Genomic DNA, 15,436 nt, shown 5'->3' on the forward strand with positions numbered 1-15,436 from the left:
CCTCAGCAGGACATTCCTTTGCAATGCAGGGATATGGATTCCAAGATGGAATCCATTTTGTGTTTGAGTTCAAGAATTCACGCAGTCTGAGATTACATAGCATTGCCCAACTCATTAATCATGACGGACAGATGAGGGGATGAAATTCTGGTAGCAGCCATCTTGCTAATATTCCTGTGGGTCAGGGCAGTGCACAAACCAATCAGCACCAAACCTCCCACCATAAAAGCGAATAGAAAAATTTCCTCAACGTCTTCCAGAGAGAGTGGAGCCAAGCATGCCACGCTGCCATGTCTCTCAGGCGTTGAGAGCATAGCCCGCTGGGTAGGTTCCATCAGGGCACTCAGGGTCCCCCAGCCCCGATTTCCTTGTCGAAGAAAATGGTGTCCGTAGCGTTGAGAGACCAGCTGATCAAGTCCATGGTTAATCCAAATCTTAATTTGCAGAATTCACAGTCTGGTGAAGTTGGGACTTTGAAGGTTGGAGCAGAGATAGAAAACAGAAAGGAGGAGAGGAGGGGGAGGAATGCCACCATCCTTGCTAGATTCCCAAGCTGATATGTTAACATATGTTCACAAAAATAATGCATGCCAGAAGTTTTGAACATTTCAAAATTTTCTTTGTGCACTGGCACACGGTCGCAGATAGCTCATGCACAGTTTACAAGAATTTACGTGTTTATGCACTGGCACTCCAGATTGCGTGCCAGTGCTGGGATCAAATTCATGCAAGTGTCAAGGTGCCTTTAGACAGATGTGCCTCTGAAAGGATGACTTCAGTGGAATATAAATGTATTATACAGTAATGACCGGTACATTGGCTAGGTTTGTTTGGTGAGGTTCACATTGATTTGCTTCGTCAGACCATAATGTTGAGCCTTCTATTTCCTCTGAAGACTGCAGTGGCTAAAATAGCAACAGCATGTTGCAAGGATCTGAATTACACTGAGACAGAAGTCAGTGGGCCGCCACTCTGTTGCTATAGCAACCCGTTGCTGTCCACATTTTTGATGCTGGCTGGTATCAAACCAAGCAGCACTCGTGCTTCCAGTGTGTCCTTTTGGCATTCCTCTGCATCTATATGAGGCTGTTTGTTGCGTTGGCTCCAGACTGTTGAGTTGTAGCTCAGAGAAGAAGCATCCTCAGCTTTGGACTGATGGTCATACAGGTAGTATACGCTTTTACTCCACTGCTTGCGTGCATGTCCACTGTTATTTGTTGATTCACAGATGAACTTTTGACGTATCAAAGCAATTTTTGTGTCTATGATTTCTCTGTCAATGATAATGAGGAGCGGGCACATGCCGAGTCTTTTCAACCATTTAAGCAACTTGACATCATTCCGTCACAGAAATGCTGAGACAAACAGACGCAGTTTGTTTTCATCACTGTTTGGCTGTGCTTGTGACAAGGTTAGTTGCTTCAACACCATTGTTTTGAAATTCTAAATCTTCACTTTTGTTTGGAAGATTGAATGTGATCTCTCTTTACCCTGTGCTCTGATGGGTTCTTTGTGTTTGTGCCAAGAGTTGGATGAGAAAAACGAGATTGCTTTTCCTTTCCCCATCCAGTGACTTATATATGAGGCTGTCCTACAGAAGAAAAGAAGAATGTTTGAGTTGAGGCAGGTAAATGGTTCCATAGTAGTGAGGTGTCAGGGTGCGTTGAGAATTGATAGCCTTTGGATATTCTCTTGTAGGACAAACTTCTTCAACATCACGTGAAGGTCTTGTGCAGTGAAGTACTTGTGGATTGGCACATGCTTTTACAAAACGGGACAGGGGTATACGCAAATTATCAGGGAATCATACTGCTCAGCTTCTTTGGGAGCGCTTATGCCAAGGTATTGCAAAGGATTACTTATCTAATCTCAGGTGCAAAAGCAACCATACAGGCCATGGAATAGTGGACCATGTCTTGCTGGAATCCTTGAGGAGGTGGAGCAGTTTCTCTGTTTCTTCTACATGTACATTATGGACATGAAAAGTGCTTGTGATTGACGTTAAGCAGTCGGGGATAAAAATGAGCACCTTGTAGTCATGATACATGTCTTGGTTGTGGTTTATTGCACTGTGGGAAAGGAGGTTTTGTATCTTGGGGTTGAGTTAATATGTGGGGGTAAAAAGCAGCTATAAGATTGGAATTACTCCACCTATTGTGGTATGAAGGCCAAAGTTTTCATCTCAACCCTTAATTGATTCTCTTCATTGCTGAAACATGAATTATGGGCAACAACAGAAATGAATTATTTCACAGAAACTCCAAAAATGAGTTTCCTTCAAAGGGTGGTTGAGCTGACATCCAGACGGAGCTCAGAGTAGCACTACTGCTCCTATTGAAACGAGCTGAGTGAAGTGGCACAGTACGTCATGGACACATCACAGTGTTTACTGGGCACATCCAATTGGGATAAGATCCCTGGATATACCCAGAACATACTGGAATGATTCTGTGTCTCAGGGATTTTAAACTCTTCATATTTGACGACTGTTGTGTGGGCCGCCAGAAGAGGAGGTACTGCTGGCCCACCACCAGAGGGCGCCCTGCCTGAAGTGCAGGCTTCAGGCACGAGAGGGCGCTGCCGCCACGGACACAGCCGGGGGTGACAGCTGTCACTCATTATCTCATGACAGCTGTCACCCATCTACACTTCATCATACTACTCCATAAAACCCGGACGTCATCTCCACCTCGTTGCTGAGATATCATCGACCTGTGAAGGTAAACTCTCAGCCGTTCTGTTCGGTACCAAACGCACTTGTATTTGTGCTCTGAGTGTTTGCAGGAGTTTCTGTAGCTTCTTTCAGCTGGGTGCTGGGTTTCGTGGACTGTGTAGGAGTGACGCTCTTCACCCCTCACGCCAAAACGGATAAGTAGCTCTCAGGCTCTGCACAACTGTGTTACTGTGTTTGAGGTGGAGGTGGAATCCCTACCATTGTTGTTACTGAGTGTGCACACACCCACATCTTATTGTTTCTGCTCCTCGCCAGCGGTACCAGATCCGACATTCGGAGACGGTGGCCACCTGGGGACTCGGGACTTGGCGGCTCCAGTATTCTCCAGGTTCAGTGGCGGAGGAAATCGTGTGGTTCCGGTTCTTCTCAGGACAGACGTCTTCTATCCTCGAGCCTGCCCACACGTCACCTTTGTGGATTGACTGTTTGCAAAATTCTGTATTCCTCTGTATGGTGGTTGTGCTCATTCACAACAGTAAAGCGTTCATATTCGACTCTTTCATTGTCCGTTCATTTACGCCCCCTGTTGGGGGTTCGTGTCACTACACTTTCCCAACAACGACGACAATTTTTTTTTTATTTTCCTTTATATAGCGCCAGATCACAACAGAGTTGCCTCAAGGTGCTTCACACAGGTAAGGTCTAACCTTACCAACCCCCAGAGCAACAGTGGTAAGGAAAAACCTTCCTCTGAGGAAGAAACCTCAAGCAGACAAACTCAAAGGAGTGACCCTCTGCTTGGGCCATGCTACAAACATAAATTACAGAAATAATTCACAGAACAATTCACGGATGAATATACAAGAATTGCTGTTGGTGCACACGACAGGAGGATCGCCAACACAAACACAACTCCTATCTCTGGATGGAGCTGCACCTTAAACAGAGAAAAAACAGAATCAGGCATCAGAAAGACAAAAAATACTGTATAATTTGCCAGTATTAATCAACAAGAAAAACAGAAGAAATAACTAAGGTGATCGCCGGCCGCTAGCCCTAAGCTTCACTAAAAGACCCAGAATTTAGGTGAAGTTGAGGCCGCGGCCCACTTCAATTACTAATAACATGAATTAAAAGAGTAAAAAGCGGAAAACAAAACTGCACCAGTATGCTAGCCATATGAAAGGGAAAATAAGCGTCTTAAGTCTGGACTTGAAAGTCTCCACAGAATCTGATTGTTTTATTGACGCAGGGAGATCATTCCACAGAACAGGGGCATGATAAGAGAAAGCTCTGTGACCCGCAGACTTCTTATTCACCTTAGGGACACAAAGTAGTCCTGCACCCTGAGAACGTAAAGCCCGGGCCGGTACGTAAGGTTTAATTAGGTCAGCTAGGTAGGGAGGTGCCAGTCCATAAATAATTTTATAGGTTAGTAGCAGAACCTTAAAATCTGATCTCACTGGGACAGGAAGCCAGTGAAGAGATGCCAAAATGGGTGTAATGTGGTCAAACTTTCTGCTTCGTGTCAAAAGTCTGGCTGCAGCATTCTGAACCAATTGGAGACCCTTAATGCTAGACTGCGGTAAACCAGAAAATTGAACATTGCAGTAGTCCAATCTAGAAGAGATGAACGCATGGATGACGGTCTCAGCATCAGCCATAGACAGGATGGGACGAATCTTCACTATATTTCGCAGGTGGAAGAAAGCAGTCCTAGTAATATTTCTAATATGGAGACCAAAGGACAATGAAGGATCAAAAATTACCCCAAGGTTCCTCACTTTGTCAGTGTGATGTATGACACATGAGCCTAGGCTGAGTGTTAACTGGTCAAATTGATGCCGATGTCTCACTGGACCAAGAACCATCATTTCAGTCTTTTCAGAGTTTAAAAGTAGGAAGTTTCTAGACATCCAGCTTCTCACTGATGCAAGGCAATCTTCTAAGGATTTTATGTGAACGAGATTACCAGCAGTTATCAGCAAATATAACTGAGTATCATCTGCATAGCAGTGAAAGGTAATCCCAAAGTGCCGCAATATGTGCCCAAGGGGTGCTATATAAAGGGAGAAAAGCAGGGGGCCTAAGACAGACCCCTGAGGAACCCCAAATTTCATGTCACTAAGGTTAGAGGTAGTGTTACTGTACAAAACACAGTGAGAACGACTGGTCAAGTATGACGTCAGCCATGCAAGAGCACTCCCAGTAATCCCAAAATGATTTTCCAGCCTATCAAGTAGAATATGATGATCCACTTTATCAAATGCAGCACTGAGATCTAACAGCAACAGAACCGTAGTGGTGTCCGAATCCATTGTAAGCAGAAGATCATTCACCACTTTAGTGAGAGCCGTTTCTGTGACAATGATGATGATGATGATGTTCTTCTTCTTCTTTCTCTTTTTTGGCTGCTCCTAGCAGATTTCCATCTCCATCTAACCCTGTCCTGTTAATTTTCCACTGTGTCACCAACCATTTGCATGTTTTCCTTCACCATATCCATAATCTTCTTCTTTGGCCTCCCTCTTCTTCTGCCTGTTGGGTCCATCCGCCATTGTTCTACTGAAGTACCTTCCGTTACCCCTCTGCACATGCCAAAACCCTCCCAGTCTCACTTCTCTGACATTGTGACCAAACCGATCAAACTGCACTGATGTTCTGTCCATCGTAATACTGTCACTCCCAAAGAAATGCACAAGTTCTTCAGATCTGTCACTTCCCGTTCAACCTACTGTCTTTTGTCAGCAATGTCACCCCTAAGCCATACAACATGGCTGCTTTGACTACTGTAAACTTTCCCTGTACACAATAATCATAAGATAATCTCATTTTGGGTTTGATGAGGAAATGGAGATGTATCAATGAATTGAATTGATACGCGGTCTGATACGGTGGCCCCTAAAAGGAGCAGCCAAAAGAAGAAGAAGAATGTTGTCATTCTGCTAGCTAACAGTGGTTAATCCCGCAAGCTATTTAGCTAACGTGCCATTACAGTAAGAATTACTGCGGTTAGCTGGTTTTAAATGCTTAATTACAGTTTGAAATAACAGACAAAGGATAATATTTGAGTCAATCACTTTAAATGTTACATACAGTCACTTGTATACATAAGCTGACATGCCTTCAGTCTATTGTATACAAATAATGAATGTTTATGAGTTCAATGGTACGAATATTTTATGATGTGAAAGCTGGAATGTTCCAGCTTTCACCGAATTAAATATTCACTCCATTGAAAGAATGTAAAAACATAATTTTTTTGTTTTATATAATGGCTAAAATAGAGCCTTGTCAGGTGATATTTTATTAATTTATAAACAACAGAAAAGGGACTTACAGCTGCTGTGAAAATAAAAAAATTCAAAATTCATGCTACCCACGGGATTCAAACCTGCACTTTCCAAAAGCTCTGATTGCCAGCCAGAAATTTTACCACTGAGCTACCATTGGTGTCCTGAAAAAGGTGCGGGAAAGTACCTGATATCAAGAAGGACATGGACATATTTAAGTAAAAATAAAACCTCACACCATATAAAAAAAAAACACATTTTATTGAATCCCTCTTATCAAGTGGGCAATACAAGTGTGATCCATCTATTCCTCTATAGATGACCCGTGGTCACAGATGTACAGTCATGAAATGACATGAATGAGAAGCAGGGCGCTCTTATCATGTTCACATCTGCTGGTGGCGTGTCCAGTTGGCCCTGCCCGCGTGTTCTGCCCAACATGCATGTCTTGTGGACGGTGTGCCACAGGACAAACACCGCGTCATGTGGAACAGAGCTCACATGGGTGATGTGATATTCAGATTACCGGCCATGTGTCATGATCTGACAGTCTGTTTCACCTGGGGTAGCCTGTCAATGTGGGCACCATGCGCGCGCTCACTGCAGCCCATTGCAACAGCGATATATGTTTTTATGTATGTCAATGTGAGGACAGCAAGCAGAAACACGTGCGTCACAGTGGACAGTTGTTAGTTCATTTCCATCCAAACACAGTACGTATTCCCCTGCCGTGACGTCGAGAACCACAGATCCCCACAGCTGCTCCTGTCGGCGGACACACCTCCTGTCAGTTCAGCGCACACACCAAAGTGTCACTGTCTGTTTGCAAAGCCACACTCGTGGTGGCACTTGGACAGATTTCACATCCAGCTCCACATTGATTGTCTGCTGACTGTTGTGCTAATAGTGCGAATGGCCACACATTTTCTAAGTGCCAAGCAAGTGGTGTTAGATGTTCATGTGTGTCAGCTGGAATTTGGCCGACACCTGCCACGAGAGGATTTTTTGGGCTCTCACAGCGCACACTCTGTCTTTCAGCCGCTGGTTTGTGCAGATAGTTGTAGCAACAGGTGTATGAGGCGTTGGAGGCAGCTACGATTTTACAGGTATTGCATACGATTCCTGCTTCATGCGCAATTCAACAACATTTGTACTATGTGTGAAGGGGTCCAAACATTTTACCCAAATCTCTGCTTCAAAGCTATTTGTCAGTTTGGAAGCATAAACATTCATATGTTTGATACTGCATTTTCATGTTTCTTTGCTGTTTTCCTGTAGACAACAATTTTTTACTAAACGCTGCAGATACTCCATTGCATTTTGCTTTTCAAATTGCTGCTGAGGAGATGAGTGGGCTGCCAAGTCTTTCCAGAAGGATTGTGTATGTTTGCATGTACTTCATGTATTTCTGTCAGCGACCTTGTTTTGAATGTTGTGTGGGTGACTATAGTAGAGAAGCTTGAATCGTCGAAGATTCAAGCTTCTCTACTATGGAAACCACCTGGACAACTGAGAGCCTACACAAAAACTGTGGGTGACTATGATGCTGGATTGGAAAAGATCCAAAAGCATCATAATGCCATCCTGTACTACAAAACCGCTGATCCATGCTGGTGAATTCCAGGTTGTTTAGTGCTCTGAAGCCCACTTTACATGAAACTCTATTCAAATACTCAGAAAGAGCAGGTCAGGGTTGAGAGCATGCACTAGCCGTGTGTTTTGCCACAATCACCACCTCACAGAACTGTTATGGACCTGGAGGTCTTCTGTGCCCACATTTTTCTGTCCACATTCCAGAAATATCTGTTACAGTAAATTGGCCAAGGGAAATGACATGATTTCTCAAAACGCGTTAATGTTTAACACATGATGTAATTTCACCTTGTTGCATGCATTTCGTGTCTTGCACTGAATTCTGTCTTAATGCTCAGTGTTTCCATGGTGACTCTTGGAACCTTTACCAGGATCCCTGCAGCTCATGAAACAATTTTAGCTCCTTCACACTGACTTTTACCAGAGGCTCTGAGCACCATAAGTCAAAAATAAGGTCAAAACAGATTATGTGCAAAAGTTTGACTTTTTATTGTAATTTTTTGTTTTTTTATGTGAGGCATACAATGAAAGATTTCCAATAGTACTTGCTTTAATTTCTGGCATTGCACATAGTTGCACATACCTTCATCTTCCAAAGCACTTGTGACAAATACTTCAGGAATATTTATAGGGTCCATATTATTCACCTTTTCACCTAGGTAAAGTTCATTACTACGTTCCTTAAAACCACATATATTTTGGAGGTTACAAAAATGTGAGGCAGTGTATTCCACAAACCCAATTTTAGGGCCTTTGAGATGCAATCCATTTGGCTGTTGCTTTAACCCTCAAGCAACCAAGCTATTTTAGTGACTAATATGACCGAGTGGGGTTATTTATGACCCCATTGACTTTATATTGGAACCCTTCTATATAAATGATTGTTTTAGGGTTCTTCATATTTATTTCACCCTAATATATATATACTCTGAGCATCAAGAATCAGTCTCAGTGTGTGTGCAGCTGTAAATCTTGCTATTCTGGGTCTGTTGGCTATTCTTCCCTGCAAAACAGTAAAATATAATGATTAGAGTTTGCAAATTACAATATCATCTGAAACTATAATGTCGAAAATCTCATAGATCTTCCAAGGGTCACAAGTGACCCAGCACAAGTTTGCATTATAGTTGGCACACGGATCGGCCGATCCTTGCAAAATTGTATGAACAAATGCCGGATGAATAGTTTGACAAATTCATGGTAGGAAACTTTTTTCCAATTAAATTAGAGAAATGGTGCTCAAAAATATACACCCAGGGTCATAAATTACCCCACATGCTCTTTCTGGCCACATTTAGCAGGTGTGCTTAACAGTGCAGGCAGGGATTTATATGGACCCCTGTGAGATTTCACTTCCATTTAAGTCTGATGGAAGCCAGAAATGAGCCACTTCAAGCTGAAATTTTGGTTCAAACAGGAGAGTGTCTAGATGCAGGGGAATGGAACTTTCAGGCTGCTTAATGTAACACTCCAACCATATTTAAAAGTTTTAAGTCAGATTATAACCACCTTTAATGAGTTTGACCTTGTATATGTTTGCCTGTGTGCTTGTGTGGTGACCGCTGTTCAGAGCAAGTGTCAGCACGGATTGTACAGGAAGTGACAGCTGAGGCAGTGGCAGTACTGAAAGGAGAACAGGAGAGCCACAGGCTACCATCAGGTAAGCTGCACACTCATACTTCAGTAATGTGGCATTCAGGTAACATGTTGACTTGCTTTGCAAGTCTTCGGGTAAATATCAAAACTTGCATATTTATAACTGATCACCTGTTCTAATTGCCAAAGCCTCAGCCTTGCTGCACTCACACTACTTATCACAGGTCAAAGTAAAAAGCATTAACATTTTCACCATGACTATTGTAGAACACTTTCAACTAAATAACTGAAGAGTGTGTGATGTTGATGTTGAAGAATGGTGGCAGCAGTTAAAGATTTACTGGAATAGCTTTTCCTGGCCTGGCTGTGATACCCAGTTGTCGTGTAATCCCATTGGCTTTGCAAGTTTGTCTGCCTTTTAAGGATGGCTATCGCCATTTTCCTCTGTCCTGACCTGTCTGCTCCCATGTGACATGGGTGATGCTAAACGCGTGTATAATGAAGCTTTTAAAGTGTCCGACTACTATATTCTCTGGCCTTCTTGGGAGTGCATGCCTTGCTGGACTGTAACAGGGGAGCCAGTGGCCTGGCATGCTACCACATGTTCTGCCCATTGAAGCTGTGACTGCATCAGGATGGTGTAGATGTTAACCAGGCCAGCATGGGCGAGGACCTCAAGGTCAGACATCTTGTCTTTCACTTTGTGCCAAAGTGTTTATTGAGGCATGTGGAGTTGAACTAGTTCAACTTTCTTACATGATCTTGGTAGACCGTCCATAATTTGCAGCCATAGAGCAGTGTAGTGAGAAATATAGCATGGTACACTTTGATCTTTGGCCGTAAGGTGATACCTCTCCAGTTCCACAACTTCTTGTGGAGTCTGCCAAAGGCAGCATTTATTTTAATGAGTTTGGCATTCACCTCGTCATCAATGACAACATTTCTGCAAGGTAGGTGACCTTGTACACCACATGTAGTTGCTACCCATTGATTTCCTGGAGCTGGCTGATGAGTACAGGCCATATAAGGGAGCGTGCAGTGGCACCTCGCATAATCCACACTATGGAACAACCTTGAGTCCTGCATGGCAACCACCCAGGCAGACAACCAGTGCATCCCCACCTCTTGAAAGTAACAGGACTTAACACATTTTAGTTGACCCAAAACAGTGAGCAGTGCATTTATCTTTTTTTGTACAGGATGACAGAACTGAACATTGAACTGAACAGAACTGAACTGAACAGAATATTTATGGGTTCAAAACAGAACCCATAAATATTGTCAGGGGTGCACATAACGGTTACTCATTGTGTTCATGTGTGCTAAACATCATTGATGCACAGCAGAGGGAAACACTTTTCGTACAATCTGTCATTGCTTTCTTCTTATGAAGTGCTTCTCTCGTGTTTTCTGCTACGCATAATTTTTTTTAGCACGCACAAGCACCATGAGTGCCAGTTATTTCAGGACAGTGAGTGATGTTTTTCTGCTACCTCTCCTTTCTTTTTTTTTAGTTGAAGACACAACCAACTTGCCTCCCTCCCCTCCACCCTCACCTGCTGCAGAACACTTTGATCCTCTGGGACAAGGTAGGCCAAGTGTATCAGACAAAATGTGTGAGATGTCTAATGGATAATCCTGTGGTTTCCTGCAACATGTGATCTTCAACACCTTGGGGTGCTGGTGTCGGTTGGTTGTGGGGATATTTCTTCATCCCAGTCAGTATACGTCCCACATCAACACTACACATTCAGCAAACCTCTATGCCAGAGTTCCCAAGACCAGGAACACTTTCTCCATTTTTCAGCCATTCATTTATTCTAAAATCCTGCTCCCTCCTCCTCCTCATCAAAAGTCTTCACAGTCATCATTCTTTACTTCTAAGAGAAAGAAACACTCACTGCATGACCTCCATTTAAGTTGACTCTATAATCGTCATCTTTTATTGTATATTATAACCTTTAAAACATGCTGTCATGTCACACACTAGTACAGTAGTGCAGACAAGTTAGCTAACACCTTAACTTTTAGTTATTTGTCTTTTTGGTTTGTATTTTGTGTGTGGCCTTGTTTATTGTCATTACCTGCTGTTGCCTTGTCTCCAGTTAGATTTTTCACATTAACAACACTTAAAAAATAAAATTACATCAATTCCCAGAAAAAATCAATGCAATAATTAAAAAATGTAATTATAAAATGAAGCCTAGTCCTAATAATGAGTCATATCCCAAGTGATGATGGCTGCAGATCTGAGACACTTCTGCACAGTGGCAATCCAATAGTCTGAGAGGCTACAACAGAAACCATTAGCATCACATAGTGATTAACATTGTATCGCAGTACTTCTCCTACCTGGGGAGGTGATGGCCTAGTGGTTAAACATTGGGGTTGATACGCGAGGATCCTCAGTTGAAACGTCAGTCTGACCGGACAGTCACTAAGGGCCCTTGGGCAAGGTCCTTAATCTCCAGGTTGCTCCCGGTGTGTAGTGAGCACCTTGCATGACAGAACCCTCACATCAGTGTGTGAATGGGTGAATGCGAGGTATCACTGTAAAGAACTTTCAGCTTCTGATATAGATGGAAAAGCGCTATATAAATGCAGTCCATTTACCATGAAAGGATTTGTAAAAAAAAAAAATAAAAATATCTTAATGTAAAATTCTTGATCTTGTTGTACAACTTATGAATTTTGGCAGAAAATGTGCATGGCATGGCAAAAATCCCACGAGATCTCTTGTCATAGGCACAGAAAATTAAAAAAACAGATAATCAGATAATGGAATAGTAGTAATATTGCAATACATTGTTCGTAAGTTGGTATCGCTCCTTGTTCCTGCCGTATGCGCTCAGAGTGTTGGAGAGTTGTTGCATGAAAATGTTTTTATACCTGTAGCCACTGTACTGTAGCCACACACAATGAAATTTGATAGTTTGTTGCCATTTTTGCTTGTAGAATGGTGGCCAGTAAGAAAACCTTGTGCTTACATCTGTAGATGTGCCAGTAGTGTATCAAACAAACATCTTATAATTCATATAAGTCTGAGTGATGACTCATATGCAAAGGTCATAGTTATCTTCTCGTGTTTTACTGGGGTAATATGTAAATTTATGTGAAATTTACAGTTAAATGTTCTTTCCTTTTGATTTCATGAACTCTGATGTTAACAGAAAACAGAAATTTGTTCATGTATTGTAAAACGGATACACCTTCAATGTTATGCATACACAAGTACTACTGTACATCTTAGTGTCCATTTCAATGTTAGTGTGGTTTTACCTTTGTCTATTTTATTCCTCTTCAATTGTGCTTAAAGTGTGAAGCATTTGGAAAGCAGTTCCTGCTGCTGTCTATCACAAGAGGTGCAACATATTCAAAACCAAACAGTTGCATTGGATTTGTATTTGTCACTTTAATTATGCAATATATGGTTTCTATCAGCCTGTGTCTGGCACCCCAAAAGCTTGATTGTCTTCAGTTGCTTGTCATCGTCTCCGTCTTCGTGTTGCTTCTTATGTGTCCTGTGAATTCAGTCAAACTTTGTGTCTTTCCTACATTCACCTGTGAATCTCTTTCTGTCTTTTGGCTAATTTTTGAGTTTAGTTTTTTCATCTTTCTCCACTTTGTCATTGAAAAAAAAATGCCCATCTTAAATCACTGTGAGAACAGGTTTTTAGTTATCGGGGTTCTTCTAACACTAGTTCAAGAAAGGGTCTAGATAGTATATGTTTTCATTTTCGCTTCAGCACATCAGCAGGTGATGTCACACAGGAACCCCTCCCTTCTACTTCAGATTGTGTTGGTCAATGAAATCGTAAAATCAGTGCAACCAGTGGGCTCTGTGGACGAAGTGAAAGCCGCCACCATCTCAGCCTTTTTCTGGAATCAGATTAAGACCAGTAGTCATCACCCGCTGAAACATTAGGGGCCACATGTGGGTCCAGTAATTATTTCCTGAGACATTTTTATAGAAAATTTATTGCACCCCATTTTTTGGTTTGCACATGGATATCGCTCAAAAAAATAGATGCATCCTGCTATAAAGATTTGCACTGAGGAACAACTGTAATGCCAAAATACAACCCCTGGCAAAAATTATGGAATCACCGGCCTCGGGGGATGTTCATTCAGTTGTTTAATTTTGTAGAAAAAAAACAGATCACAGACATGACACAAAACTAAAGTCATTTCAAATGGCAACTTTCTGGCTTTAAGAAACACTATAAGAAATCAAGAAAAAAAGATTGTGGCAGTCAGTAACGGTTACTTTTTTAGACCAAGCAGAGGAAAAAAATATGGAATCACTCAATTCTGAGGAAAAAATTATGGAATCACCCTGTAAATTTTCATCCCCAAAACTAACACCTGCATCACATCAGATCTGCTCGTTAGTCTGCATCTAAAAAGGAGTGATCACACCTTGGAGAGCTGTTGCACCAAGTGGACTGACATGAATCACGGCTCCAACACGAGAGATGTCAATTGAAACAAAGGAGAGGATTATCAAACTCTTAAAAGAGGGTAAATCATCACGCAATGTTGCAAAAGATGTTGGTTGTTCGCAGTCAGCTGTGTCTAAACTCTGGACCAAATACAAACAACATGGGAAGGTTGTTAAAGGCAAACATACTGGTAGACCAAGGAAGACATCAAAGCGTCAAGACAGAAAACTTAAAGCAATAAGTCTCAAAAATCGAAAAATGCACAACAAAACAAATGAGGAACGAATGGGAGGAAACTGGAGTCAACGTCTGTGACCGAACTGTAAGAAACCGCCTAAAGGAAATGGGATTTACATACAGAAAAGCTAAACAAAAGCCATCATTAACACCTAAACATTTAAAAAACAAGGTTACAATGGGCTAAGGAAAAGCAATAGTGGACTGTGGATGACTGGATGAAAGTCATATTCAGTGATGAATCTCAAATCTGCATTGGGCAAGGTGATGATGCTGGAACATTTGTTTGGTGCCGTTCCAATGAGATTTATAAAGATGACTGCCTGAAGAGAACATGTAAATTTCCACAGTCATTGATGATATGGGGCTGCATGTCAGGTAAAGGCACTGGGGAGATGGCTGTCATTACATCATCAATAAATGCACAAGTTTACGTTGATATTTGGACAATTGAAAGGATGTTTGGGGATGATTAAATCATTTTTCAAGATGATAATGCATCTTGCCATAGAGCAAAAACTGTGAAAACATTCCTTGCAAAAAGACACATAGGGTCAATGTCATGGCATAGGGTCATTGTCAACGAGCAGATCTGATTTGATGCAGGTGTTAGTTTGGGGGATGAAAATGTACAGGGTGATTCCATAATTTATTCCTCTGCTTGGTCTAAAAAAGTAACCGTTACTGACTGTCACAATCTTTTTTTCTTGATTTCTTACAGTGTTTCTTAAAGACAGAAAGTTGCCATTTGAAATGACTTTAGTTTTGTGTCATGTCTGTGATCTGCTTTTTTTCTACAAAATTAAACAACTGAATGAACATCATCCGAGGCCAGTGATTCCATAATTTTTGCCAGGGGTTGTACATCAATCAGCCATAACATTGTGACCACCTGCTTAATATTGTGTACGTTTAAACAATCCTGACCCATTGAGGCAGGGACTCCACTAGACCCCTGAAGGTATGCAGTGGTGACAACGTCAGATCTTTTAAATCCTGTAAATTATGAGTTGGGGGCTTCATGGATCTGAGTTGTTTGTCCAACACATCCCACATGACCTTGTTTCCATTTCACCGGTTTTGCTTTCCTGGACCAATTTTGGTAGGTACTGTCCTCTACAGACCGGGAGCATCCCACAAGAGCTGCAGTTCTTGGGCTGCTCTGGACTGGTCATGAAGCAATCACAATTTGAAAATCACTGAAATCTTTATGTCCCCATTTTTGCTGCTTCCAACACATCAACTTGGAGGACAAGATGTTAATTTGCTGCCTAATATATCCCACCCACTGACAGGTGCCATTTTAACGAGACAATCGGTGCTGTTCACTTCACCTACCAGTGGTCATAATGTTATGGCTGATCAGTGTATCACCCTCTGATTATGAATTAAGGAGGCTTTCATTCCAGTTTGGCTTTGAATCCTTTGATTAAAGTGAGAGTACTTTTTACAGGTGCTTTCAACAAATATTGTAATAAAATAGTATTGTTGGAGTTTGTGTCCTGTGCAATATTTTAGAACAGAATAATTAAGTGAAATAATTTTCCAAAAGTACTGACAAAGTCATACAATTCACATGTGGTTGGGTACTCAGCATTATC

General features: G+C 41.8%; 1 protein-coding gene across 1 annotated transcript in view; it reads left to right on the forward strand.

Annotated features, from left to right (window-relative positions):
- Window positions 1–15,436, forward strand: part of map2 (microtubule-associated protein 2) — a 235,391-nt gene that overhangs the window by 80,078 nt on the left and 139,877 nt on the right. Inside the window, exons 3-4 of the mRNA XM_034185765.1 lie at window positions 9,131–9,220; window positions 10,671–10,745. Coding sequence (XP_034041656.1) covers window positions 9,131–9,220; window positions 10,671–10,745 — 165 coding nt within the window. The remainder of the gene's footprint in view (window positions 1–9,130; window positions 9,221–10,670; window positions 10,746–15,436) is intronic.

This window comes from Thalassophryne amazonica, chromosome 14, assembly GCF_902500255.1.
Source record: "Thalassophryne amazonica chromosome 14, fThaAma1.1, whole genome shotgun sequence".
Taxonomy (NCBI): Eukaryota; Metazoa; Chordata; class Actinopteri; order Batrachoidiformes; family Batrachoididae; genus Thalassophryne; species Thalassophryne amazonica.